The sequence below is a fragment of the Terrapene carolina genome, unplaced genomic scaffold (genome assembly GCF_002925995.2).
Source record: "Terrapene carolina triunguis isolate 2854851 unplaced genomic scaffold, T_m_triunguis-2.0 Scaffold42, whole genome shotgun sequence".
NCBI lineage: Eukaryota > Metazoa > Chordata > Testudines > Emydidae > Terrapene > Terrapene triunguis.
This window is the reverse complement of record NW_020664393.1, coordinates 259,788-286,154: the sequence shown is the minus strand read 5'-3', so window position 1 is coordinate 286,154 and position 26,367 is coordinate 259,788. Positions and strand designations below refer to the sequence as shown.

The window sequence follows — 26,367 nt, the reverse complement described above, 5'->3', positions numbered from 1 at the left end:
TTTCACTTCACTCTGTCTCTGCGGGAATTGCTGCACCTGTAACTCCATAATGTTTGCTCTCTCTGTTCTAGACTTCTCTCTCTCTCCCGCTTTAAGGTATTTTGTAATTCTCGAAGAATACTGTAGCAATAGACTGTATAGAATTACTGATGTTCTAGATAAACCAGATCAAAACACTATATTGACCTCTTTTCTTCTCTCTCTCTCTTTATTGTATAAAAAATATTGTATTGGGGCTGAGAAACAAAATAACCCCTTTGCGTAATCACTTCAGTAACCAATGCACATGCACTGTATTAGACAAGTTCACTTTCTGATGAGATTCCCATTTACAGTTTTGCAAAGGTCAGCAAGTTGGCTCCAACAAGAAGCAAAAAGATACAGTTGATAATGACACACTACCTAACAGAGATTTACACAAGTTTAGCTGTACAGACACCAGGGCAGGTGTCCAGAGTGGCTGGAGGTTGGGCTTACAGTCAAATCAGCTAGGGGATGGTGACTTTCATACTCTACTTAGACTCCTGGTTTGCATCTTACTGTGACTGCAGGGTGCGTAGATGGCTGCCTGGATAGGAAGCACATATCACCTATAGCATTAGCATCAGTTTGTTTCTACACACTCTCTCCCTTGAGCAGGATGATACTGGAACATCAGGCATTAGTGCAAATTTTAGATATGAGATTGATGATGCTCACCTGTATGCACAATAGTTTATCACTTTATTTGAGCTCAAGAAGGAATTTATTTTCGTACACAGCATATTGACCTTGGTGTATAGAGTCAGCGTTTAGGGTTGGCAGTTAGTTCTGTTTCCATAGGTAGGTATTGCTGTTATCGTTCCCTGGAATGCTGTAGCAACTGCCATAGGGTAGCTGATGACCTCTCAATATTGTTTGTGTAGTTTTCTACCTCCGTCACTGCAACTTTTGGTTGAAGCCTCTTGTGGTATGTTTGGATGGGCCTAATCTCTATCCCAAAATGTGGGTACAATTTTGGGAGCTGGCAGAGCTAAGGCATGACAGAGGAAGGAGGAGTATAATTGTCATGGGAACACACCTCTGTCAGATATGGTTTGATCTCCCTGAGAGAGAGTTTGGCTACATATTTGCAACCCCTCCTTTGATGGGAAAAGAGGTTGGGGACTGTTCTGTAGGCTTCCGGGCATTCATGGATAATTGAGCATAACATCAAGCATTATAGATTATGGATAACATTAAGTCTGAGTGAAAATCAATACAGTTGCAGCCTGAGGCCTTTAAATCTCAAATATCTCTTTTATTGGAACCACCATGCACAGCAGTGACAGTGAGCCATGCTCCCCGAACTTTCATCAGGTCCTATACTACAACCTGACCTAACCTGAAACTTCTGATTAGTACCTTAACTTGAACCTCCTGCCACCTTCCTCTCTCCTGGACACGTCCTTCTTCTTAGGCTTTGTCTACACTACAGGGGAAATTCAATCTAAGCTACACAATTTGAGTTACGTAAATAGTGTAACTCAAATCTACGTAGCTTAGATCTACTTACTGTGGGGTCCACACTACGCGATGTCGACGGAAAACGCTCTCCTGTCGACTCCCCCTACTCTTCAATCCGGTGGAGTACAGGAGTTGATGGGAGAGTGATTTGCGGTCGATTTAGCGGGTCTTCACAAGACCCGCTAAATTGACCACCAATGCATCGATCGCGGCTCGTTGATCCCGCAGTAAGTGTAGACAAGTCTTTAGTGTCAAATTAGAATTATCATGGGTAAATTGGTGCATCTTGTCATGCGTCTCTCAAACAGCACCAGAAGAGTAGTGAGTTTTCCTATTGCTCTCACTAACAGTGGGAAATCTTGTTTTATGATTTCAGAAAATGATGAGGAACAGGAGGCTCTGCCATCCTTGGACAAACCTGGCTGGTATTCCCAAGGTAATGCTACCCATCTTTATGAACTGCTGAAGAAGATGACGGGCAAGCCAGAACCCAAGGTATTCAGCAAGAGAGGGGCAAGTTATCTTAATAGATACCACCATTGATCTATTTATCACCAAATGAGCATGAATTAGAACCTTATTACTGAATGTAGTGCTGAGTAATCCCATTGAATTTCCATGGAGATTACTTGCAGTACTTTGTGCTTCGCCTAGTAGTAAACATTTGAAGAAAATGCCCAATAGATATTAAAGATGGGTCCTATTAGTTAATTTACACCATAACTCTCCTAGTGCTGTTGTTGTCTGCATGATTATTTGTTTAACAGTGCCAATGGGCTTGTGTACAATACACAAGAATACAGTTCCTTCCTGGAGAGCAGGCAGTCTAAAAGATAGATATGCGCTGGGGAATCCGGTATTGGGGATAAAATAGTGGTTCTTGTATTTATTAATACAGAACAGGAAGGGAGAAGTTGACTAGTTACATTCAATTTCTAGGAATTATAGATATTTACTGCCTTTCTCAAAAAGGAAAAATAAATGTTGTACAGAATATATATCTGATGATGCATGTGTGTGTATATATCTACTCTGTGTGCATGTGTGTGTAATAAAACCTGTGTAATCTTTTCCTGTAGAGAAAACAGATGAACAAGGTTGTGTAAATAAAAACTTGGACCATTGTGTTACCCCATTCAATGGGTGAAATCCTGACCCCTTTGAAGTCCATGGGAGTTTTGCCATTGACTTCAATAGGGCCAGTTTCACCCAATATGTAGGCTATACACGTAAGTACATGACAGAAGGTTCCGTTCAGAAATAAAGAGAGATGATCAGAGTTTTCCTTTGTTTCAAATATTTTCCAAATTTGTTACATTTTTTTTTAAATTCTGTTTTATCTGCTTGTCAGTCTTACTTTACTGCTGTCTAATATGCTAGTTTTGTCAACCAAAATGCCCTAGCGGTGTTGTCCTATGTGCCACTCATATTGCAGTGTTCTATTGTAATGTCAGTGGAAGGCCAGGGCATGGAAGGTATTCAGAGGCAAACCAAAATGGAGTGAAAGGCCTGCAGTGAGGAGGCTTTTTTATAGAAAGAAACCATGATAAAAAATCCATTTGTTGTGTCCAGATAAACCTAGAGGAATTTTTATTTGGTTGTTTTTGAAGCTCCCTTTCTCTATCTCTGAAACACAGTTGCTTGTGTTTTCCTCACACACATAGCACTTTTAATTTGCTGCTTCACTTTTAGGTTGTTTATTTTGGTGACAGCATGCATTCAGATATTTTCCCAGCCCGTCACTATAGCAACTGGGAGACGGTCTTCATCTTAGAGGAGCTTAGAGGGGATGAAGTTATGATACCTGTGGAGACTGAGTCTGAGCCCTTGGAGAAGAAAGGAAAATATGAGGTAAGGGTTCCTTGCAGCTGTTTCCTTGAACTAAAAAAAAAAAAAAAAAAAAAAATGAAAAAAGAAAAGGCTAGAGATAATTGTAGGGCCACCTGCACTAAGTAGAATAAGAAGAAACCTACTAGTAGCGATGCAAGTCTTTTGGCAGTGTCTACATTTTTCATGCCCATTCATGGCTGTATCAAAATTATGCCATCATATGACAACTTGACATCATAAGGCCTCTATTTACAGCAAGGCAGCACTAGTGCCCTATGGGCTGCCATTTCCTGACACTAAGCTAGCTAAACCGTGGTTCAAGAAATGTGGGCTTTAGATGTTCATTCACATGAACCTTCCCTGCTCCCATGAGCCAAATCTCTAAACCTGCTTACCTTCAGCTCCTGCAGTGGAAGCCAGTCATCTGAAATGAATTCAGGTGTATTCCACTGTGTATGCTCACAGTCTGCTGATGTTTCCTATTCACAAAGGGAAGCTTCTCTGAGGTTGGTCAACTACAGCCCCTTTGACAATCATCTTAAATAAATAATAAAAAACACTTTAAGTTAAAGGTAGCTGGGAAGAAGGTCCATTGATCCATGCCAGCACCACTATCAGCCCGAAACTCATCCAAAGAGATGCGGGGAGGATTGGCCCCTTTCTTCTTTCCACTGATCAGCAGAACTGCCAGGGAAGAAAGAAAAGAGCAGGCTGAACCTATGGAAAGGGTGGCAGAGCTGCACCTGCAGCATACATCCCCATGGAACTGTAGGAGGGCTGCTGCAGCAAGGCTCCTCTGCGTACCTACCCTTCCTGAACACAGGCACAACCTAGCCCTACACTGTAAGTGGGAGTGTGCCTCCCCGTCTGGGTAGACAGACATACGCTAGCTCTGCTCGAGCTAGCACACTAAAAACAGCAGAGTGGATGTAGCAGCAGCACAGATGGCAGCACAGATTAGCCACTTGAATACAAGCCCTCCCAACCCCCTGAGTCTTTATTTATTTATTGTGCCACTGCCTGTACCACAACGTCCACATGCTATTTTTAGTGCTCTAGCTCCAACAGAGCTAGCTTGTCTCTATGCCAGAATGGGAGGCACCCTCCCAGCTGCCGTGTAGACATGTCATACTGTTCTAATAGTCTCTTATGTCTTCCTTAGAAATTGGTGAGGTTAGAATTGGGGGGAGGGATAGCTCAGTGGTTTGAGCATTGGCCTGCTAAACCCAGGGTTGTGAGTTCAATCCTTGAGGGGGCCACTTAGGGATCTGGGGCAAAATCAGTACTTGGTCCTGCTAGTGAAGGCAGGGGGCTGGACTCGATGACCTTTCAAGGTCCCTTCCAGTTCTAGGAGATAGGATATCTCCATTAATTATTAATTATAATTATAAACTGTTTAGCCTCTCATGTTATAATCTCTAGCAAATGGGAAGACAGTGCTTCTCCGTCTTGAGCTCAGGTATTTGGAATTAGAGCTGTCAGAAAATGGGGAAATAATTTCACAACAAATGGTGACATTTTAAAATTGTTTCCATTTCAGAGTTCAAAAATGAAACATGTTCTCATTTGTGGGGGGATATTTTCATCTAAATAGTTTTTTATATGATTTGTTTACCTGCCTGAAACTGAGTTTTTACTAAACAAAACATTTCAATGACAATTCCAATTTTTTAATAAATTTCTCAGAAAATTTTGCAAAAAAACAAAAAAAAATTGATAATACTGTATTTTTGAAAAGGCCATTTTTAATGAAAAATCTGTGCAAAAAATTTCAACCTGTTCAGTTTTGAATGTTTCTTCCTTTGATGTGTTCCTAAATACATCAGTGATACCCTTCTGACTGAGGATAAATAATGTTTTGTTACTTTTTGAAACAGTTTATTTTGTAGGGAGAAGTATTTCTTGCTATTAAAAATATAATTTGAGGTGGGGACTAATACCAGTTCAGATATCTTTTTGTTTTTAATCTGGCCATGTTGCATATTCAAACACCCATCCACCCCCATTTTTGTTACATTTTGGAGGGAGAACGAGGGGAAAGGGTGTAATGTGAAAAGTAGATACTGAAATATGAGTTTGAGTGAAATGGAGTAAAAATAAGGATTGTTTCTCCACATGCCCTCCTTTTATTATAAATATCAAATATATTCCTCTGAACTACACTGCTTTCTAAACTGAGTTCAAAGATGGGCATCAAAGTAAACGAATAAGTAAAACAAGTCATTAAAGTTCAGGTTCTTTCCTGTGTCACAGAGGGGCAGGAAAGAAGGCAAACACAACCTTAAGTCTTCTAGCAAGAGGAATGCATTACTTAGTAAAAAGAGGAAAAAAGAAAAAAGTCATAGCTCTTTGTATAGGTTGTTAGAAAAATATGGATTACATTTATATTAATAAAGTTTTTAAAAATCTACAAGCTGTACTGCACAAATTCCATCTGTCTCCTAGGTGGAAACTCTGATTGCACTAGTTTTTCAAACTAATATTTCCAGCTTTTTTTTTTTTTTTTTTTTAATTCACCACAACTAAGACAGTAACTGCTTGGTAAATGGAAATTACTAGTGATTCAACCAAGTCTTCTCAAGTATGTTAAATACGTAGTTGGGATGAATCAGAGATTGTACATTTACTTCATTAAAACAAAAAGCCAACACTTATTCACAGTTTGTCTTCCTGTAAGTTTCTCGGAACCATAGCATAGCAAAAACTCTTAGTATGCAAATAAATTTCCTAGCATTGTATGATTTGGGGCTTTTATTTATTTGCACTGGATAAAAGGCATCTGACCTAACATCTGGGTTTGTTTTTCAGAAGAAGCACTTTCTCTGTATTTGCAATTATCAAGTAGGAAATTGAGACTTTTAGATAAGAATTTGATGTTTTGCTAAAGGTGGAGTATCTGTGATAATAGAATGCAGTGTCTCAGTCAAATGCCTTCTCTCCCACACTGAATCTATGTTCAACTTATATCCACTGCTGGTGACAGCAAGTAAGTAAAGGCAAAATGAATTGTGTTGATTAAAGGAATCTGAACCGAGAGGGCCCATGGCAGGTCAGTGGTATTATTGTATTGCCATGCTGTTCACAGGGGTCTGAACAACAGATCACTTCCATATCTCTGCAATTGACTGCACAGGACTAACTTAACAGGACTAGTTCAAAATGATTCCCCTCAGACTCCTACAAAGATTTTTTTTTTTTTAATTGTCCTAATCAACCTCTCCTATTAACCTTCGGGTGAAATGGGGAGAAAAGCTGTTTCAAAGCTTTCACACAAATTCAGTTTGTGTGAAAATTGTGTTCAAATAAATTGTGGCTTATAATTATTAATAATAATAATAATTAATAGTTTTGGAGTAGTACCCACAGTGTGCTACATGCTGTATAAACACATAACAGAAGGTGCATACGCTGTGGCTAAGAGCTAATAATCTTTACAAAATAAAAATGTTCTTACCTCCAATTTAAATAAGCTTGGTGACGTTCCCCAATTTTTAGGTGTTTACATGAAGTGTGTATAGTTGAGGGACAACCCTTTTTCTAAAGTCCAGGTTTTGATCTAAGACTGTCATGGCTTCTTTAAGGGATGAAGAAGTTAATGCAAGGCATTTACAAAGCCACTTCTTTAGGGAACGAGAACAAAAACTTATTCCCTGGCCTCTTTTTTCTGCTCTCAAATGACTAATGTGTTTTTGTACCAAAGTAGTTTACAGAAAATGCCTGTTGTCTTCAGTGTCTTTTTTTGCAGGTGCTCAGTGTCTTGCAGGATCAGAATTCATGTGATTAAGGAAATTATTATTGTAATGTTACATCTTCTTTCCATCTTGATTCACTCCCCTTATATTCTTTGTAGAGACTTTGTAAATGATGTTTGATTTATTTCCCATTCTTTCCTCTTTCTGTCTTCTCCTTTTCTGACCCATCATACTCTGGTGGAAAAGGCTGGCTCCTACTGAAATCCTAGGAAAAACACCAGCTGCAAGTATGTCCTTCACAAAGAAAATACAAATTTAATGAGTGCTCTTTTGTTTCCAGTTATATATAATGTTTCATCATTAAAAGAGTGAGGCTAGGTCTACACTACAGCGGGGGGGTCGACCTAAGATACGCAACTTCAGCTACGTGAATAGCATAGCTAAAGTTGTGTATTTTAGGTCGACTTACCTGGCTGTGAGGACAGCGGCAAGTTGACCGCTGCCGCGCCGCCGTCAACTCCGCTGCCGCCTCTTGCTGCGGTGGATTTCCGGAGTCGACGGCAGAGCGATCAGGGATCGATTTTATCGTGTCTTCACTAGACGCGATAAGTCGATCCCCAATAGATCAATTGCTACCCGCTGATCTGGCGGGTAGTGAAGACGTGCCCTGAAAAAATTAAACAAAAAATACCCGTCGCTCACATCCTCAGCCGCTAACAACTTCCATTTTCATTAGTTATTTTTGTCTTTATGCTCGTAACTAAATTCATCATGCAAATCAGATGTAAAGTTGTGGTAATAGTTGTAGGTTTTTCAAATGTGTGTCATAACAAAATGAACAGTTCAGCAACAAACTATAGGAATTCTTCATGCAGCTCCTCAGTCAGTTACAGCATATCACAAATAACTAGTGTGTGAAATTAGGATGTCTCTAGGTTTGGGAGGTTGGTTGGTTTGAGACTTTTTTTTCTCCTTCTCTATTTCAAAAGTGTGGCAGACTCCCATCAGTGAAAACTCTAAAGACAATTGGAATCTGTCCCAGAATTTTGAAAGAAATGAACTCACAGGCGTTCCTCTATGTGTAAAAACTCTGACTATAGGAACGCATGTAGTGACAGGAAATTACTGACAGATATTGTGGACACCAGCAGTGAGCAGGACCCTGTAAACACTCATTTTACAGAGAGGTTGTCTAATAGTTAGTTGGGGTTGCAAGCCAGGTCCCATGAGTTTTATTCCCAACACTCCCTCTGAGTGACCTTGGAAAAATCACTTAATGTCTCTGTGCCTGTTTACCCATCTTTAAAACGAGTATAATAATATTTACAGTAACCACCTGGGTGAGATGTTGTGAGGCTTAATGAATTTATGTCTGTGAAGCAATATGATGTCCTTGGGTGAAAGGAATTTATTATATTAGTGCATAGCTAATGATTTATTGGACTGAATAGGAATTTTGTTTTAGAACTATCTAGTTATAGTGGTCACTAGTCAAACACCTGACATTTACACAATATTATGGGCTTTTTCCTGTCACCTTTGATGTTTTCTAGGCCCACATCCCACTGCTGATTTCAATGGTCTGGCCTGCAGGATCAGCCTGAGAGAGACCAAGAGCAGGCCTACCTGCTTCAGGCAAGGCCTTGGGCCTGCCTCCTGTACTCTCATCCCTACCCTCAGTAAGATCACATCCACATGCCTTTAGTGAGCCCTAAACTTGGTACTAAGTGTCTGGAGAATCAAGCCTTTTAAAGGTACTGTAAGGCTTAATCAAGGATTGTAATGTTAAACTGATGTCTTTAGACTTACACGGTATGGACCTGATCCTGCAGACACTTAGCCCCCTCAGCTGGTGTAAATTGTCAGAACTCCATTGAAGTCAGTGGAGCTCTGACACTTTACACCAGCTGAGAATTTGGCTCTTTGCACTGTACTTTGAAGGCAGTGGGACTATTCACAGTAGTAACCACTATACTCAGTATCAAGTGTTAGTGGGACCAGGCCCTATGATGGGTAAAAGACAATGGTGTGGCATAAACATGGATTCTATATTTGTTAACCAAAAAATTGACACAGCTGGTAAATAATGCTCCTAAAAGATGTAATCACGGTGTGTAAACAAGACACCTATAGATTTTGCTTTTCTAAATGTTTGATTTTCAGTTTGATTTTTTTCCATCATTCCCATTCTCCTTTTTGAGTGTTTATATTTGTTTTCTTTAACTCTTCACTATACTGACAAAAAAAACCCTACAACTCTGCTCCCTTACTTTTTTATTTGCTAATCTACCGTTTACAGATTGTGAAGTTAATGTTTCATCCAGGTTTTAGGACTGGTTTCCCATTCAGGTCTTTCATGTCACTCAGACTTTTGGCCATGTTCATCATGGGCTAAAAACATCTTACAATGTAGGGCCAGAATCTCTTCTGCCATCTTCTCCTTTTGACTAATCAGTTGATGCAAAGCAGCCGTGACTAGTCAGATGAGAATCCCCCCAGCAATTAGGTGCTGTCAGCTGGAGTACTGCAGGTAGAGTTTGCTCCTGCACCAACTGCTCTCAGCCCCCAGTATAGAGGGCATGTTTGGAGAGGAGGAGGGCAGGGCAGAGAACAGCAGCATTCCACCAATTTTTGGCTGACATATGATTCCTTAGGGACCATACAGAGCTGATATAAGTTCGAGCTGACCCTGGGCTGCTTCAGCTCAAGGCTGTGGCTGGAGTAGCTGTGGCTTCAGAATCAGCGATCTGTAAACAACTTTCAGATTCCAACCAGATCTTGGCACGGGTGAGAATCTAGTCCAAAGGCCTCTCCATTTACTCTTTTCATTTTAATAGATAGATAGTAGAAAGAGCGCTACTTTGTAACTGCAGTTAGTAAAGGAAAAAATGATAGTAAGCATTCAGGAAGCTTTTCAGAGATTAGGGAAAAAGAAATGTCTTGAATAAGTGGTCAAGAGGGCCTGTCAGAATTATTGTAATCAATGGTGCAATAGTATGGCGCAGTATTTTGAGGAAGCCTCTGAAAGACATGACTAGAAATCTGTATTTGAGACTTTGAAGGTCCTAGTTGGCTATTCATTCTCATGGCTTCTGCCAGTTAAGGACAAAAATGGAAAATAATAGGATATTGATGCACAACTTGAGCACTGGCATGAGCACTCTTGTGAATTAATAACTCCCACCAAGATGTAAACTACAAGTTAGTCCAAAAATGAACCCAAACGAAAACAGGCTGGTAACATTAGAGGAAGTGATATTTGTGGTTGAACAGTTACAGAATGATAAAGCGCCTGGTCTTGACAAAATTATATCAGAACAGCTGCAGAGTGGAGGCCCAGATTTAGTTCACTGGTTTTATCGAGTTGCCTAAACAGTTTGGGAAACTGGTCACTTTCCAGAAGGTTTGGAAAGAGGCTGCATCATTATTTTTTCAAAAAAGAGTGATCCACTTGCTCAAACAATAGAGGAATAACACTGCTGCCAGTCCCAGGGAAGGGGTTTACAATCATACTACTGAATTGACTGAAATACTGTCCCAACCCAAAAATGAGAGACGACCGCTGTGGTTTCTGTACAAACCATGCTATATACGCTCTGTGGAATGTTATTGGCAAGCCAGACTGACAAAAGGAAGTTAACATGGCATTTATAGACTCAGTGCATCAACCACTACTGTGGATATTGCTGCGCCAGTCCAGGGTGCCTCAAGACTGAGTGTACCTAGTGGAGGAACTGTACCACGGTTGCATTACAGACTTGTTTTCAGTAAATCAGTGGTATGTCAGGGATGCATTCACTCACCAACCTTATTTCCTGTTCTAAGAGACTATCTGACCACAAAGTTGATTGAAGCCAAAGGAGGAGATGGAAAGTTAAAGATTCTTTAAAGGATCTCAAGTATGCAGATGATATTGCATTACTTGGAGAGATTATTGACCAACTACAGCTAATGCTGGAAGAGCTGAGAAAAAATTAGGTCCCTGCAGCTGTGCCTGCTGAGTCTTCTGATAACCTAAGGAGTCAGTTAGGCTGCCTGACAGATGCCCTGCCTGACTGGCTGAGGAAGTCAGCAGGGTGCTTCTTAAGCCCAGCAGCAGCAGTAGGTCGTTGGCTGCTCAACGCATATGTCCATGGACTCTCTGACTCCCTGTGCTCTCCTCGCTCCAAGCCTGCTCCTGTTTTGTTCCTTCAGTGCTCCAGCCCAAATCCTACCCTGCACCCAGCCTTGTTCCCATTCTCTCCCAGCCCTGCTCCTGCCTTCCCTGAGTCCAGGTAATCCAGCTGTGTCCCTCGACTCTGATTCCTGGCTGGCTCAGACTCTGTCTCGACCCTTGGCTCTGGCATTCGGAGTCTGACTTATGTTCTGATCTTCAGCTCTGATCCCCAGCTCTGATTCTGCTTTGAGTTTGGGCTCTGGCCTTTGGACTCTGAGCACTAGGCCAGACTCCTGTTCCAACCAGTAGGCCTGATCACCTGCGACATGATTCCCTGACAGACTCTGTGGGACTTAAGATCAGTGGTGATAAAATAAAAGGTGTGGATGCCTTTTATAAAATAGAAACGAATGATCTGCCGACGTGCACCTAGATGGCAATAACATTGAATGGATGAATAGTTTTACATTAGGAGGCTCTATAACTGAAGAAGTCACATTGTTAGTCTCTAAGGTGCCACAAGTACTCCTGTTCTTTTTGCGGATACAAACTAACACGGCTGCTACTCTGAAACATGTCAGATCAGTCTTGCATCAATGACAGTTCAGTATCTTCAAAGGCATTTGTGTGGGTGGCAGGATGTCTGCGTGATAACTAAGATATGAGTGTTCAATGCAGTACTGATGACAACCCTGTTATATAGAGCAGAAACATGGCCATAAAAAACAGCTGAGGAGAGGAAACTAAACAGTTTTCAGTTCAAAAGTTATGGTGTATCTTAACATCCATTGGTTTGATTTTGTTACAAATGAGGAGATACTTAGACGATCCCAGAAAGTTGCAGTCTTGCACCAGTTGAGAACAAGTAGACAGCAATGGTAGGGTCATGTCCAACGTGCAGAAGAAGGTACGCTTTTACAGTATGTTTATAGAGGTGAGGTGAGGTGAAAGGAAGTAGAGCACAAGGCTAACCATGAATGTAGTTGGAAATGCAATTTTGAGAGTTTTAAGACGCCTAAAACCTCCCATATTGACTCTTGCCAAAGGAAGAAGACTTGCAAGGGATGATTCAAGATGGAAATCCTTTCTACGTGCCACCATGGCTACACCATAGCCAAGTGGATCTGCTGCTGCTTCTTAGGATTTGAGGCAAAGTGTTGCCGTCCATATGGCTTTGGAGGTCAGACACTGGTTCTTAGAGGCTGTGGGATTTTTGCTGCCCAAATTGACATAAACAACATCTAAGTTCCTGTCAGTGGTTTACTAATATATTTAACAGCAAAAGTGAATGAGCAAATCTTTCTACTGCAGAAAAAAAATCTTATAATGTTGATTTATCTGGGATAAATGAGGGGTGTGTATAAATTGCTAACGTGGCACCTCTTCACTGTCAATCTTTCCTAAACACTTTTTTTTGTTTTTGGTGGGGGATAAATGGGTGAATGTTTTCCTGAAGAATCCTCTGTTTTACTGCATGAAGAATATAGGATGGTAATGAGTGACAGGACTGCAAACAGGTTCTGAATAGTACAGCCCATGGATATCAACCAGAAATCTTTCACTCTGTGGGGGAGTGTGTGGAGTAAAAACATTTCTACCACATTTCTAGTCTCCCCCGCCCCCCCGGGGGGAAAAAAAAAAGACTGTTGAGAAGAACTATTCCTGGGCAGGGGGCCTAAGAGCAAGGCATGCAGGCCAAATGTTTTTACGCATAATCCATTGGCTGGGCGATGATCCTGTTCACAATAACCACACATATTACTCATGGCCGTGCTAAGACTGCCTGTACAATGAGGCTGTGTGTGGGGCTGCAGCGGGCCAGAGTATGGGTGCATTCTAATGCTGGTTTTTGCCTCCAATTTTTTGAACCGTATCTGGGGAAATTAATTACTAAAGGGTGTCCCAGATTCGCTTAGCAATTAAAAGTTCAAATGTGACATAATCACAGCCCTGTCTCCTGCACTGGAAGGCATTGTACTTTAGGAAGGTACAATGCCTTCCAAAGTTTGCTGCCATATAAGGGGAGCAAACCCAGTGCTTACATTCTGTAAGGATGTGCAGCGTACACTACTTAGGATAGCTAGCTAGCTCCATTGCCAGGTGCTGGTGCTAGTGTGTGCTAGCAAGAAGCAGCCCTTGTGTACAGGAGAGTGCAGGGATTGTGAGTGTGTCCCATCTGTGTGCAACAGATACAACCATGTTGGAGGCTTTTCGGCCTTCCTCTCTTTTGCATTCATGTGGAAGCCTGACAAAATCTGCTAGAGCTGGTTGACTTTTTATTTTTATTTTTTAATTCTTTTGCAACAAAAATCCCTTTTTACCAGTTTTAATTAATTTCGTTTTTACTTAAGGATTTTTTATTCATTCAAGATGTAGCTTTCAGATGTTCTTGTTGTTCTTCCTATAGGGTTTACAGGGAATATCTGTAACTTTGCAAAAAAACAAAAAGAAAGTCTGGGATTGTCTCTGGAGAGAAAGCTGACATTTTTATTCTAGTCATACTGGACCAGAGAGAAATTAAATGTGAAGAATGACTCCAATATTTAACCCACAACCTGTTGCTGAAGAGGATTTTAATTAGGCATTGCAGACACCAGTCTCTCCTTCTTATTCCATTGCAGCTCTGTGGTCTGGTTTGTTTGAAATGCATTGCTGTCATCATTCTTGTAATGGGTGTGCAGGTGTGTCTATCACATAAATTACTTCCAGGTCTAGTATTAATGAAAATGTTTCTTGGCAGTCCCAACTAAAAGACTGAAGTATGAAGACTTAACTACTCTTACCCCCTATTGGTGGTCACTCTAGGTCAGACTTACGGGCACACTGGTGATGTGGTGAAGTGAAATCCTACCTCACTGTTGCTTTCTGCTTTCCTGTTCTATAGTTAGAGGATTTCTCTTTCCAGGATTGCCAATCTGGCACTCTTCACAAGCACAAATAATTTTAAAGGCTTCATGATTATTGGCTAATAGAAACTTTAGGAGGGTGTAATTTGAATCCATAGCCAGGGAATCTTTATGTGGTTTCAGTAACATGTAAGATCAATAACATTGACCTTTCCTTAACTGCAGGCTGAGTCTCTTCCTAGTCAGATATGGAACTCTGGTAATCAGACATTTGGGGATGAGACTGGGAGCTTCTTAAGCATACTCACAGAGTAACCCTGGTATCTTTTTATAGGGGTACAAGTGAAGGACAAAGCTTGGGAGTTCTCAAATTTGAGATCAAGGTTTGGTTTTACAAGCAAAGCACCCTTTTCATTTGGAGATTACCGCAATGGGAAAATAATAAAATATGAGGACAGAAAATCCCCTAATATGTGGCATGAAGGCAGCCATTATATTTAACAATTTTTGTTTTGTTGGTTTGGTTTTAGTTCTGTTAAGAAGTTTGGGCTCTAACCCTAAGCCTTGTTCTCTCCCTATAGAGCAGTACAAGGGAGAAATTCCAGCTTCAAGATGGAGCAGTTCTCTCACTTGAAGAATGTCAGTGCATTTCCTCAGATTACAATTTAAATTGCTTAGTGAATCTGGCATAAAGATCCACAGAGACAGGAGTATGATCTTTTTTCCCCTGCCAATAAGCAGGGTCCTGACCTGTATACAAAGGCTTGTATGTGCTTTTTTGAATAATCAACTGGATAATTGGTATTTGCTTTTTGCAGCTCTCCTCCAGCTGGAAAGTGAATTTTTGTTTGATAGATAATCTAAATTGAACTCTAAATTGCCCTTAAAGATTTTCTTGGAAAGGTATTATTTGTGTACAAAGCAAACCAAAACAGCTGTCTTAATGAGAGAACAAAAGAATTGCTCAGTTTCTGGGTGACATGCTGTACTTGAAAACTAAAGGTGTTAGCTATCTCCACCTGTTCTCAGCAATGGAGAGAAACAAATATCTAGATCTGAATATGCCAATCAAACTCATTTTTTCCCTGCAAAATAGACACACTTAGAGAAAGTAGCACCAAGGAGTGCTAAAAAATTATCCTGGTTTCCTGAGTCAGGTCAAGCTGTTGAATCAATAGATTTATCTTGGTCAAAGATTGTTGGCGTCTATCGGTATGTCTACACTGCAGCTAGACAACTGTAGCTGGCCTGTGCCAGCTGACTCAGGCTCACAGGGCTCAGGCTGTGGGGCTGTTTAATTGTGGTGTAGATGTTCAGGCTGGAGCCCAGGCTCTAGGACCCTGCGAAGTGGGAGGTCCCAGAGCTCAGGCTGCAGCCCAAGCCCAAATGTGTACACTGCAATTAAACAGCCCCTCAGCTTGAGCCCTACAAACCTGTGTCAGCTGCAGTGTAGACAAGGCTGGCTCCAGGCACCAGCCGAGCAAGCTGGTGCTTGGGGCGGCAGATTGAACGAGGCGGCATTCCGCCCAATCCCTAGGGCGGCACGGCTGCTTTTTTTTTTTTTTTTTTGTTCGCCGGCCCCCCTCCCGCCCCCCCCCCCGGGGCCCCCCCCCCCCCCCCCCCCCCCCCCCCCCCCCGGGTTTTTTTTTTTTTTGCTTTGCCATTCTGGCCGCCCCAGTTTTGTTTTGTTTTTTTGTTTGTTTTTTTTGGTTGGGGCGGCCAAAAAGCCAGAGCCGGCCCTGAGTGTAGATATATCCTGAGTCTGTCTTCTGTTGTGGTCTCAGTGTGTATTGTCAAATTTCTTCTCTCCCATGGTTAGTTGCAATGGGAGATTAACAGGGGTCGTGACATAAATGTATCTGACATGACCCCTATTGTGATCAACAGTTATTCCAACATGTTCTAAAATTGTAAGAAAGCAGTTGACTGGAAAACGAGGTGCAAAAGTTCACAAATCTGGAGGCGTATGTTGGGTTGTCTGCTGTTCTCTGCTATGATGGTCTGAAATTATACTTTGCACGCAAATGGCTTTTGCAGATTTACTGTAGTGTGGTTTGCAATTTTGCTTAACTTTTTGCAGAGGCCTGCTGGAGTTTTTTCTGACTGCTGTGGTAGAATATAGCATCTCTGAAGGTGAATTGCAGAGCAACAATAACAACAATAAAATCAGAAAAAATGTTTAATACATGTTAAGTCTTTAAGACTTATATATAGAGAGAGTTTCAGATCTTCACTTTTTGCGAGGGGACCTGAGTAGTAATTCCCAAGAGCAGGGAAGGATGAGGGAAGGATGCTGAATCTTAGACAATCAAAATAATATTTTCCCTATGGTTACTCTGAAATTCAGCATACACTCTCTCCTAAAGTGAGAGAAGTCAGAACGGTAGCTGAGGTTACAGCCTCATGCATCATGATGTCTCAGGTCCTCCAGCAAAGAGCGGGAAGTGAGGTATTCATATTACCTTAGATGGAAAAACAAATTGAAGAAAACAATGACTTTATATGTCATAGAGAACCAGTTAAGAGCAAAACTGAAAGGTTTGGGGTGGTTTTGGTGTTTTTTCCCAGTTTGCTTTTTCAGTCATGTTGCTTGTAAGAAATAATAGTTTTACTAAGAAAACAGTGGATAGCTTCAGAACTTCTTAAAATAATATTTGTGGGCTAAATAGAGAAGGAAGATACAATATTGACTAATTATAATGATTGAGTTTATGTTGGGGTTTCTAATTTTATTTATTTATTTATTTATTTAATTTCAGGGACATCACCCAAAAGCTCCTTATTCAGTATCTAAACAGTGGGGCTCTTTCTTTGTGGACAGCATCTCAGGACTGGAAAGTGCAGAGGAAACCTTAACTAACACATGGTCTTGCAAATGTATCAGTGCTTATAGCACTATTGCAATTCCAAGACTTGAAGCAATAGCAGGTAAGGAAGACTGTTCTTATTAGTGAATATTTAAAGTGTCCAGAAGTAATGCTTTTACATTGTAGATACTACCTTGAGAGAAATTCTATTTTCAAAACTCATCAAAACTAATTTTCCTGATAACACTCAACAGTAAACGGCCAGTCACTATTAATTATTTTGATGGTTATTTTCATAATAGTTGTAGGCTGGACTAGTTTGATTTTCAGGGGTGCCTTTAAATATTCAGACTTTTATCTGATTCTCTTTGGTTTGACAATGGGGCTGGACGTTTACTGAAGGATTTCTTCTATTTCTTGGTTTTTGCCTGGTCTTTCTCACAGAATTTTGCTACTTCTGCTCTTAGTGCAGAGCAAAACTAGGAGATATACACACAAGCTAAGTTAGCCTTTAAAAAAAAGTCAAAACTATTTGTTTCAGTTGATTTATCTTTTCTGGATCAGTTCACCTCTTTATCTGCAAAACAGGCCTGTCACCAGCAGTGGCAGTATGCTTTAACCCTGACCTAAAAGGGCTACCTCTCTGGAGATGAGAGGCAAGTTCAGACTCAAGGTTCATGCAACCATCTGTCTGTCTATTGAGACTGCCAACAAGGGTGCCAGTTTTGGTGGATTTTTGATATTATCACATGCCTAACAGAACCTGGACTGAGACCACTAACTCATTTCATTTTGTTAACCAAGCAGCATCTTATATGAATAACTTTGCAATCACAGTAGACTTGAGCTGGATTCAAAAGGTTGATGACCTACTAGTAGTGGTGAAGAGTTCTTCTTCCATTACGGTCCTAGTCTAACCCATTCAATTTCCATGCTGAATGCTCTTAACTCTTCATATCTTAAAGGAGTACATAGGTCATTGAATAAGTGTTATGATTAATTCAAAAAGTGCACCATTTAAAAGCCTCTTGGCTCAGTGTTGAGTCTATGTCATGCATAAAAAGAAAGAATAACTAGTCTGAGAGAGAATTCCAGAATTGCCAAACAAAGTTAATTCTACAGCCATTGCCAGCACATAGGCTGAATTACTACTCACACTTACAAAGGGCGATAATGTTTAGTAATCAGCTAAAGATACCACTGAATAGTTCTGTTCTGTGCCAGTATATTCTGAGAATGCAGCTACATTATAAGGATATTACAAAACAATTAGCCCAATACAATGTAACTTAATTATATTCTATCCTTTGCTGCAGGCAAAGTTTCTATCATTCCAAAGTTAAGTGGCCCAATTACCTCTAGCCATGAAAAGAACTAAGGGAAAGGAAACCTCCATGAAGTTCCCCTCACAGAGTTTTCCCTGATTCATTCTAGTGGGTAGGGTTTGCGTACCCTTTGACAGCATTTTTGCCTTTGGATGCCATGGGTCCAGGGGAAATCTGCAGGGTTGGCCCTGTTTTGGGGCTAGTTCCCCCCACTCCAGTTCCCTGAAAACACAGCTCTTTTTCCTGGGCTGGCAAAGTCTTGAAGGGATATTTCCCACTTCAGATGGTGGGGGACAGCACAAAGGTTAAGGCTGCATTGCAGGCCTTAGAGGGCAGTGCATTGCACACTGACTCTCCCTCTCCTAGTCCTTCTCTACCTGTGGATTCTCAACACTGCAGAGTAGGGTGACCAGACAGCAAGTATGAAAAATCAGGACGGGGGTGGGGGGTAATAGGAGCCTATATAAGAAAAAGACCCAAAAATCTGGACTGTCCCTATAAAATCGGGACATCTGGTCACCCTACTGCAGAAGGTTCTCTATGGTGTCTGGATCCTGGCCACATGGGGTGGAAGAATTGTGTGTCATGGAGCGTTCCCTCAATGTGATAAATATTAGGGGAATGATGACTCTGGAAGCTAAGATGTAACCCAGGCACATGAGCTAAGGGAAAAATCAGAACCAACATTTTTAAACTTGTAACTGTGCACATTATAGTAGAGGATAAGTAGAGCTGTATAAGAACTTTATACACTTCTTCAAAGAGAGAGTTTTTAAAAGGTCCATTCATTATTTGATGTTGGGGAGGTCCTGACCCCACTACAGTGACTTGTCTGACTGACTTTAGGACAAGCTGTGTAAGTCTTGTTTGTCTTGGCTGGCCTAACCTTGATTTTTTGGCAGAGATTGTAAGTTTGGCTTTGCTGCATTTGTTTTGGAATAACTAGCTAGACGACCAGCTATATGCGGTTGATGTGCTCTGTAGTGCTTTCTTTTTCCCCACCAGTATGCTTGTTCCTGTCATGTCACAAACACATCGGCCATGCCTGAAGGACATTATCATTTAAAAGCAAAGATCTGACAGAAATGTTCATGGAAATCCAAAGAATGACTTTGTCACAGGCTGGCTGGCCTTTAAGGGTTCAGCCTGTCACAGATCAGCTACCCTCCCTCACCACCAGCTGATCCTAATCGCCTGGAGATCACATGGCTCAACTTAGATATCAGACCCAGCTGCTGGGGGAGAGCTGGAGATTTCCATAAAGAGCAAGGTGAGCTTAGCTGGAGTCAGGAGACCCAGGAGAGAGGAGATGGGGAGTGTCTTCTCTCTGAGAAGCAGCCTGAGGGAAGGCTGAGAAGTGGAAAGGAGAGAAGAGCAGACAGGGTGAGTTGGAAGCCTGACTGGAGGCAGGTACCCTGATGAGCTGCAGCCTGCCTGAACTCCTGTGGGAGGGGAGGAGTGGGCCAGCCCCTGGCTTTTGGGGTTGTTTGAGGCACAAGAGCAAATGCTGAGTCATGGGGAAAGACTATGAAGGCTGAACTGTGCCTGTGAGGAAGACAAGGCTGTTGAGCCTGGTGGAGCTAAAGATTCAGTTCTCACATTTTTAGTTGGATTTCAATAAAGAATTTTTGCCTCCCTGGAAGGAGCAGGACTTTGCAGAGTGGTCTGGCTGAAGGGACAGGACACTTGCAGTTGGAGTAGGCCAAAAGACAATGGGAAACTGAGGCAAGGGTTCTGCAATACCACATCTGGCCAGTAGAGGGCAAACTGAAGTGGCAACTCTGCCAGAAACTTGTGTACTGTTTTTTCATAGATTCATAGATTCTAGGACTGGAAGGGACCTCGAGAGGTCATCGAGTCCAGTCCCCTGCCCTCATGACAGGACCAAATACTGTCTAGACCATCCCTGATAGACATTTATCTAACCTACTCTTAAATATCTCCAGAGATGGAGGTTCCACAACCTCCCTAGGCAATTTATTCCAGTGTTTAACCATCCTGACAGTTAGGAACTTTTTCCTAATGTCCAACCTAAACCTCCATTGCTGCAGTTTAAGCCCATTGCTTCTTGTTCTATCCTTAGAGGATAAGATGAACAAGTTTTCTCCCTCCTCCTTATGACACCCTTTTAGATACCTGAAAACTGCTATCATGTCCCCTCTCAGTCTTCTCTTTTCCAAACTAAACAAACCCAATTCTTTCAGCCTTCCTTCATAGGTCATGTTCTCTAGACCTTTAATCATTCTTCTTGCTCTTCTCTGGACCCTCTCCAATTTCTCCACATCTTTCTTGAAATGCGGTGCCCAGAACTGAACACAATACTCCAGTTGAGGCCTAACCAGTGCAGAGTAGAGTGGAAGAATGACTTCTCGTGTCTTGTTCACAACACACCTGTTAATGCATCCCAGAATCATGTTTGCTTTTTTTTCAACAGCATCACATTGTTGACTCATATTTAGCTTGTGGTCCACTATAACCCCTAGAGATCCCTTTCTGCCATACTCCTTCCTAGACAGTCTCTTCCCATTCTGTATGTGTGAAACTGATTGTTCCTTCCTAAGTGGAGCACTTTGCATTTGTCTTTTTAAAATAGTGAGTATTATATCCAGAACAGGGACAATATTTTAGTAGAATTGGTTGATACTTTTTAAACAATTTTTTTTTCCTTTAAAAAATGACCTTTTTTTACCAAAACAAAATTTTCCATCAAAAATTGTCAGCATTGTTGAAATTTTACATTTTATCACAAAAGCTTTTGGGGTTCTAAATTTTAATCAAAAACCCTATTGAATATGTTATCAATAACAGGGTTTTTGTAAATGAAAATTTTCCATAATGTTTTTTATCATTTTTAATTTTTAAAATAATTGGGAAAAACATGAAAAAATTGGGGGGAAAATATGGGTGTGTTTTGAAAACTTTGAAACAACAGCAACTTTGAAATTTCAATTTTTATCCTCAAAATAGGTTTGACCAGCTCTACTATGCCTTTTAGGAGTTATACCTAAAGATTTTACACATGTAAAAGTAAACGGTGCAGTACTCAGTTAGCAAAATAGCTACATTATAAGAGCCATTTATCAAAGAGTATTTATAGGAAAGGTCTTTTAAAGTAGGTGTTGCTGTCAGAGCTTTTGCTTTATCCCATACAATCAAAATATAAAGCTAGTTGTATGTTTTAATAGATAAAATGAGTACTTTGCTGAAGAAAATAGTCTGGTGGCATCTTTCAGTGATGGTGTCATATCTCCTTCAAAAAGAGTTTTGCTTCATCTCTATCCCCATTTTATAATAATAATACTCTTATATAGCTATCTTTCTATTTCAATAAAAATCATTGTTCTTTTTACTTCACTATCCTCACTTCAGAGATACTGAGGTTTTAAATGACAGCGGCATGGGGTGAGTTCAACAGTGGGGACAGAAATTCTAAATTCTAAGCTTGGCTGTGATACTGAGTATGTCTACACTGCGATAAAAGACCCATGGCATGGACATGGCTGGCCCAGGTCAGCTGACTCGGGCTCGCAGGGCTTGGGCTGCGGGGCAATAAAATTTCAGGGTAAACTTTTGGGCTCAGGCTAGAGCCTAGGGTCTAAACGCATGGCTACACTGTAATTAAAAACCAGCAGTTGGCCCATGCCAGCTGACTTGGCATTGCGGGACTCGGGCTAAGAGGGTGTTTAATTGTGGTGTAGCCGTTCGGGCTTGGGCTGGACCCAAGCTCTGGGACCTGCTCCCCTCACAGGGTCCCAGAGCTCAGGCTCCAGCCAAGCCTGAACATCTACACCTCAGTTAAACAGCCCCTTAGCCTGAGCTTGAGTCAGCTGGCACAGGCCAGCTGCAGGTGTTTAATTGCAATAAACATACATAAGACCCCGCAAGGGGAGAAGGTCTCAGAGTCCAGGCTCCAACCTGAGCCTGAACATCTGTGCTGCAATTTTATAGTCCCACTGCCAGAGCCCCGCAAGCCAAAGTCAGCTTACCTGGGCTCTGAGACTTGGTGCCATACGGTTTTTATCATGTGCAGACACTACCACTGACTCAGTAGCACTTACCCTCAGTTTCCCCATCTGTAAAGTAGGAATTGCTAGGTATTTTTATTATGTATAAATAAAATGTTACTTAAAACATTTCCTTCCAGATTCAGATACCTCCCATCCTTGTTTCCTCTCCCTTCAACTCTCCCCTTTTGTCAGGCTAGCTTTTTAAGATGTTAACTTTAAGTAAAGGTAACTTTTGCTTTTTCCATTCTGCCTTCCACCATTTGTACCAGCTTCAATGTGGAGCATCTTTGGTTGCTCCTCCAATCATCTGGCTGAAAATAACAGCAGATAATAGTATGAACATCCCAGTCTCTTCAGCAATAATCTGGGTTGCTCATTGGTTAAGAAAGAAAATATTCTCTGCCTTTGGATTTTAGCTGATACTATCATTGCCTCTTAAAATAGGACATCTGTCTTAATATTCCTTAATCATAAAACAAAGAATCATAGAATATCAGGGTTGGAAGGGACCTCAGGAGGTCATCTAGTCCAACCCCCTGCTCAAAGCAGGACCAATCCCCAACTAAATCATCCCAGCCATGGCTTTGTCAAGCCTGACCTTAAAAACCTCTAAGGATGGAGATTCCACCACCTCCCTAGGTAACCCATTCCAGTGCTTCACCCTCCTAGTGAAAAAGTTTTTCCTAATATCCAACCTAAACTTTGTTTATTGTTAGAATTGCCCAGAGGACAAAAATAAATAAATAAATAAATAAAAATAGTATTATGTGGTGAGCCCCATGTATCTACTTCAGTTTGCAATGAAACTGAAATAAAACTGTGAAAGTGAAATAAGTGTTATTTTAAGATATTATCATCTTGACTTTTAAGCATTTTTAAGGAAGTCAACCAAATACGAGAGTTGCATTCTGAATTGTACCTTTGATAAAGTAAAGGGGAACTGAGATAAAAAATAATTATATTTATATAGCAGCTCAGCTCAAAGGGGCTGAAATCACTTCTATGAGCTAATTCTCAATTGCTTCCCCTAGTGGGTAGGGAAGTATTTTGAAGATGTGGAAACTGAATCACACAGAGGTTAAGTGACTTGTAGTCAAGTCCCTTAACCAGGAGGCCAACCCTACAGTCCGTGCTCTGTCTTTGTGTCCTTCCTCAATTTCAATCTCCATCAGTTTCCGTTCACATTCTCCAAATAGAAGAATGGCGGCGGCCATATTTTCAAAAGCAGCCTCCAAAATTATATGTACAGTTTTGCATACCAGTTTGTACATACAGATTAGAGGCTTTGCATGTCTGACGTTTTGCATAAACCTGGGTGTGTAAAATATCACCTCCTTTTCCAGAGGCTGTGTGTCAGTCACTTAGAAAATATGGCTCTGACATCTTGTGTGGTGTGAGGGGTCTCTCATTCTCACTTTTTGCTGTTGACTTTTGATCATGTTACCCATTATCCATTTAAATATATACATGTCCTGTTCAGTGTAGCTATTCCATCAACAATAGCCGGTATTATATATGGAGGATGTCAGGTCTAAACAATATATTACTTTCAAGCGAAGTATTTTCTTATTTCAAAAGGCCACTAAATGCCAAACCATTAGTAGTGCCAATGCCACTGTTTTTAATTTGACCAGGAGACTAATATTTTTCTTGGTCCCAAGGTCTACAGCAGTGATATAAACTGTCATGATTTTATTGTGAATCTCCTTATACTTGATGTTTTTCTTATAGCCCCAGCTCCTGGAATCCTGTGATTATATAAGAGTCTGAGACTGAGTTCTCTCACTCACTCACGCTTTTTAAAAAATTTCTAGCTCTCATGGTTGCAGAGAAAAGCTTGAAAATGTGAAACCTAAAGGCCCCAAGCCCAGAAGCCAAATAAAAAGAACTCAACATTTATTAGTTTTTACAAAATCTCAGAATTTAGGCCAATCTCAAGATTTTGGGGCCTGTCTCATAACTTTTGAATGCTTGAGGTTGGGAGTACTGCTACAGACAAGGAACAAGAGAATGAGCCACCTGGAAGCTTTAAAATAGGTGTGGTTTAAAGAAAAATTAGTGGAAAATCTAGATATTTTCTGGGTGTAACCTTTATTTTACATTTTATAGCTGTTCTTTTAAAATGCAAACATTATTTTATATTCAGACACGCATTTCAAATCCATTCTCATTTGGGTTTAGGAGGATAATGCATATGTTTGGAAATCTAACAAACCATCTAAAATCCAGTCATGCTGTGCCCATGTAAGTGCATAAGTATTCCTTCATGCCTTATCATTATTGCAATTAACTGATGGAAGAGCAAGATCCCAGTTGGTGGTATAATTTGTCAAAGCCATCTCTTTAAAGATGCCGAAGGGGGTATATTCTGTCTCCCAAAATATGCAAAGGGTCTAGGGGGGTCACTCTTCTTGTTGTGTAAATGTGATGATAAAATTGCCACTGAACCGTGTCAAAGAAGCTCATGTTTCTGCTTAGAGCTGCAAATTATGGGTGCAATAGAAAACAGAAGACAGATGTACCTGGTATAGTAGAAGTATTCGAGATTGCACCTCATACATCTGCACAATTCTATATTTTGCACCAAAAAATAACCGTTCCACATCTCTCCTTCAGTAAATATTTAATAGCTGAGTAGTCTAGAGAGATCTTATATTGCTAAGAAGTCATTAATTTTACCATTTATTTACTGGTATACTCAGAAATTTATCATAAATAATTAAGACTAAACTACAGTTGTCAAACATAAACAAAGTACATATTATGAGGCATTTGTTCTATTTTTTTCAATTACATTTCTTCAACTAAGTTCCATTGAAATTAATGGGAGTCTTTCCAGTGCCTGCAGTGGGGTTACAAGCCTGTACTTGCTCAGATACTACAATGTGAAGGCCCTGTAAATACTTAGATAGATAAATTGCTCGTTCATTGGCAGAATCCATTAATCTGAAGTGTATCCCAGTCATTAGTGCAGATTAGTGAGGTTCAGCTGTATATTTTTTAGTCTCCAAGTACAAAGATAGAATGCTTCTCTACAGTATTGACCTGTACCTAACTTTAAAAAAAGGTTGCGCAAATTTAGACCTTTCTTATGCTTGAATGGTAGTTTCCATGGAAAATCCTGAAAGATTATTTTTTATAAAGGAAGCACTGAGGGAAGAAAGGCTTTTTTAAATAAATTACATGATTTGTTTAGTGAACAGGATCATTTCAAATTTCTGATGTTTCTGTGGGGGTTTTCCTACAAGTGGATAAATTGTCATCAAAGAGAAATTGCTGCAGAGAGGATGTGTGTTTTAAATATATTGCCAGTATCTTGCTCTGAAGCATTGTTTGCATACATCTGAACTGAAAAGCATCAGCTGTGATATAGAGCTGTTTTGAATTGTTGTAGTTGTAGTCTTGATTTGAGAGATATAAAGAGTGCCAACACTGCAGATTACTATTTAAAAGAAAATAAATTTGTTTCCTCAAATGAAAATTAGTGCTGAAAACCACAATAAACTGCTTTTTGATAAAAGCAAATGTACATTAAAACTGGCTTGTAAAGAGTCTTTGGGTCACCTTATTAAAGAAAATTGTTGAACTATTTGGTATGATTCTTTGAGAATTACTTTGAACATAAACAGTACGTTTCCTTTTGTTTGTATTATGATTTATTAAATCCTTTTGGCCCCATATAGATGTATTGACTTGTGCCCCTGGAGTTCTTATCAAATCATGCATAACCCTAAAGATTACTTCCTCGCCAATGACTGACAGAAATGTTCCTGTAATCTTTCTTCTGCACTGTGACATGTCAAAGCATAGCCACCTCTAAACGATTAAAGGGGTAAACATATGGGCAACTCATTAAGGAGGGAGAACCACTCAGTTATTTCCACTGTAATGTTATCCTTCAACTCAGGCAGTATAATTTCATTTTCAGGCTGTAATTGGGTCCTGACTGTATCCCAGAGCAGTAGGATGGTGCATATCCTTTAACCGGACTTGAAGAATTGTTTTTCTCAGTATCCTAAAATTTTACTGGAAATGGTTACAGCCTTTATCCCGTCCTATCATAGAACGTACATACTGTGGGTTGGTATACAGCCTGCCCCTCCTTGATTAACAAGATAACTCAAAACAACTCGAGGACAAAGCTTCTCCCAGTCATGGCTCTTATCTAGGATTTCTCCCTTTATGGCTTCTCAGTCACAATCTAGCACTCTACTCCTAC

The 26,367-nt window shown here is 40.5% G+C and overlaps 1 protein-coding gene across 1 annotated transcript in view; it reads left to right on the top strand.

The window, feature by feature from the left end:
* Nucleotides 1–26,367, top strand: part of LOC112106981 (dermatan-sulfate epimerase) — a 296,569-nt gene that overhangs the window by 191,025 nt on the left and 79,177 nt on the right. The window contains exons 9-11 of the mRNA XM_026653475.1: nt 1,862–1,980; nt 3,178–3,336; nt 16,769–16,937. Of these exons, the coding sequence (XP_026509260.1) occupies nt 1,862–1,980; nt 3,178–3,336; nt 16,769–16,937 (447 nt within the window). The remainder of the gene's footprint in view (nt 1–1,861; nt 1,981–3,177; nt 3,337–16,768; nt 16,938–26,367) is intronic.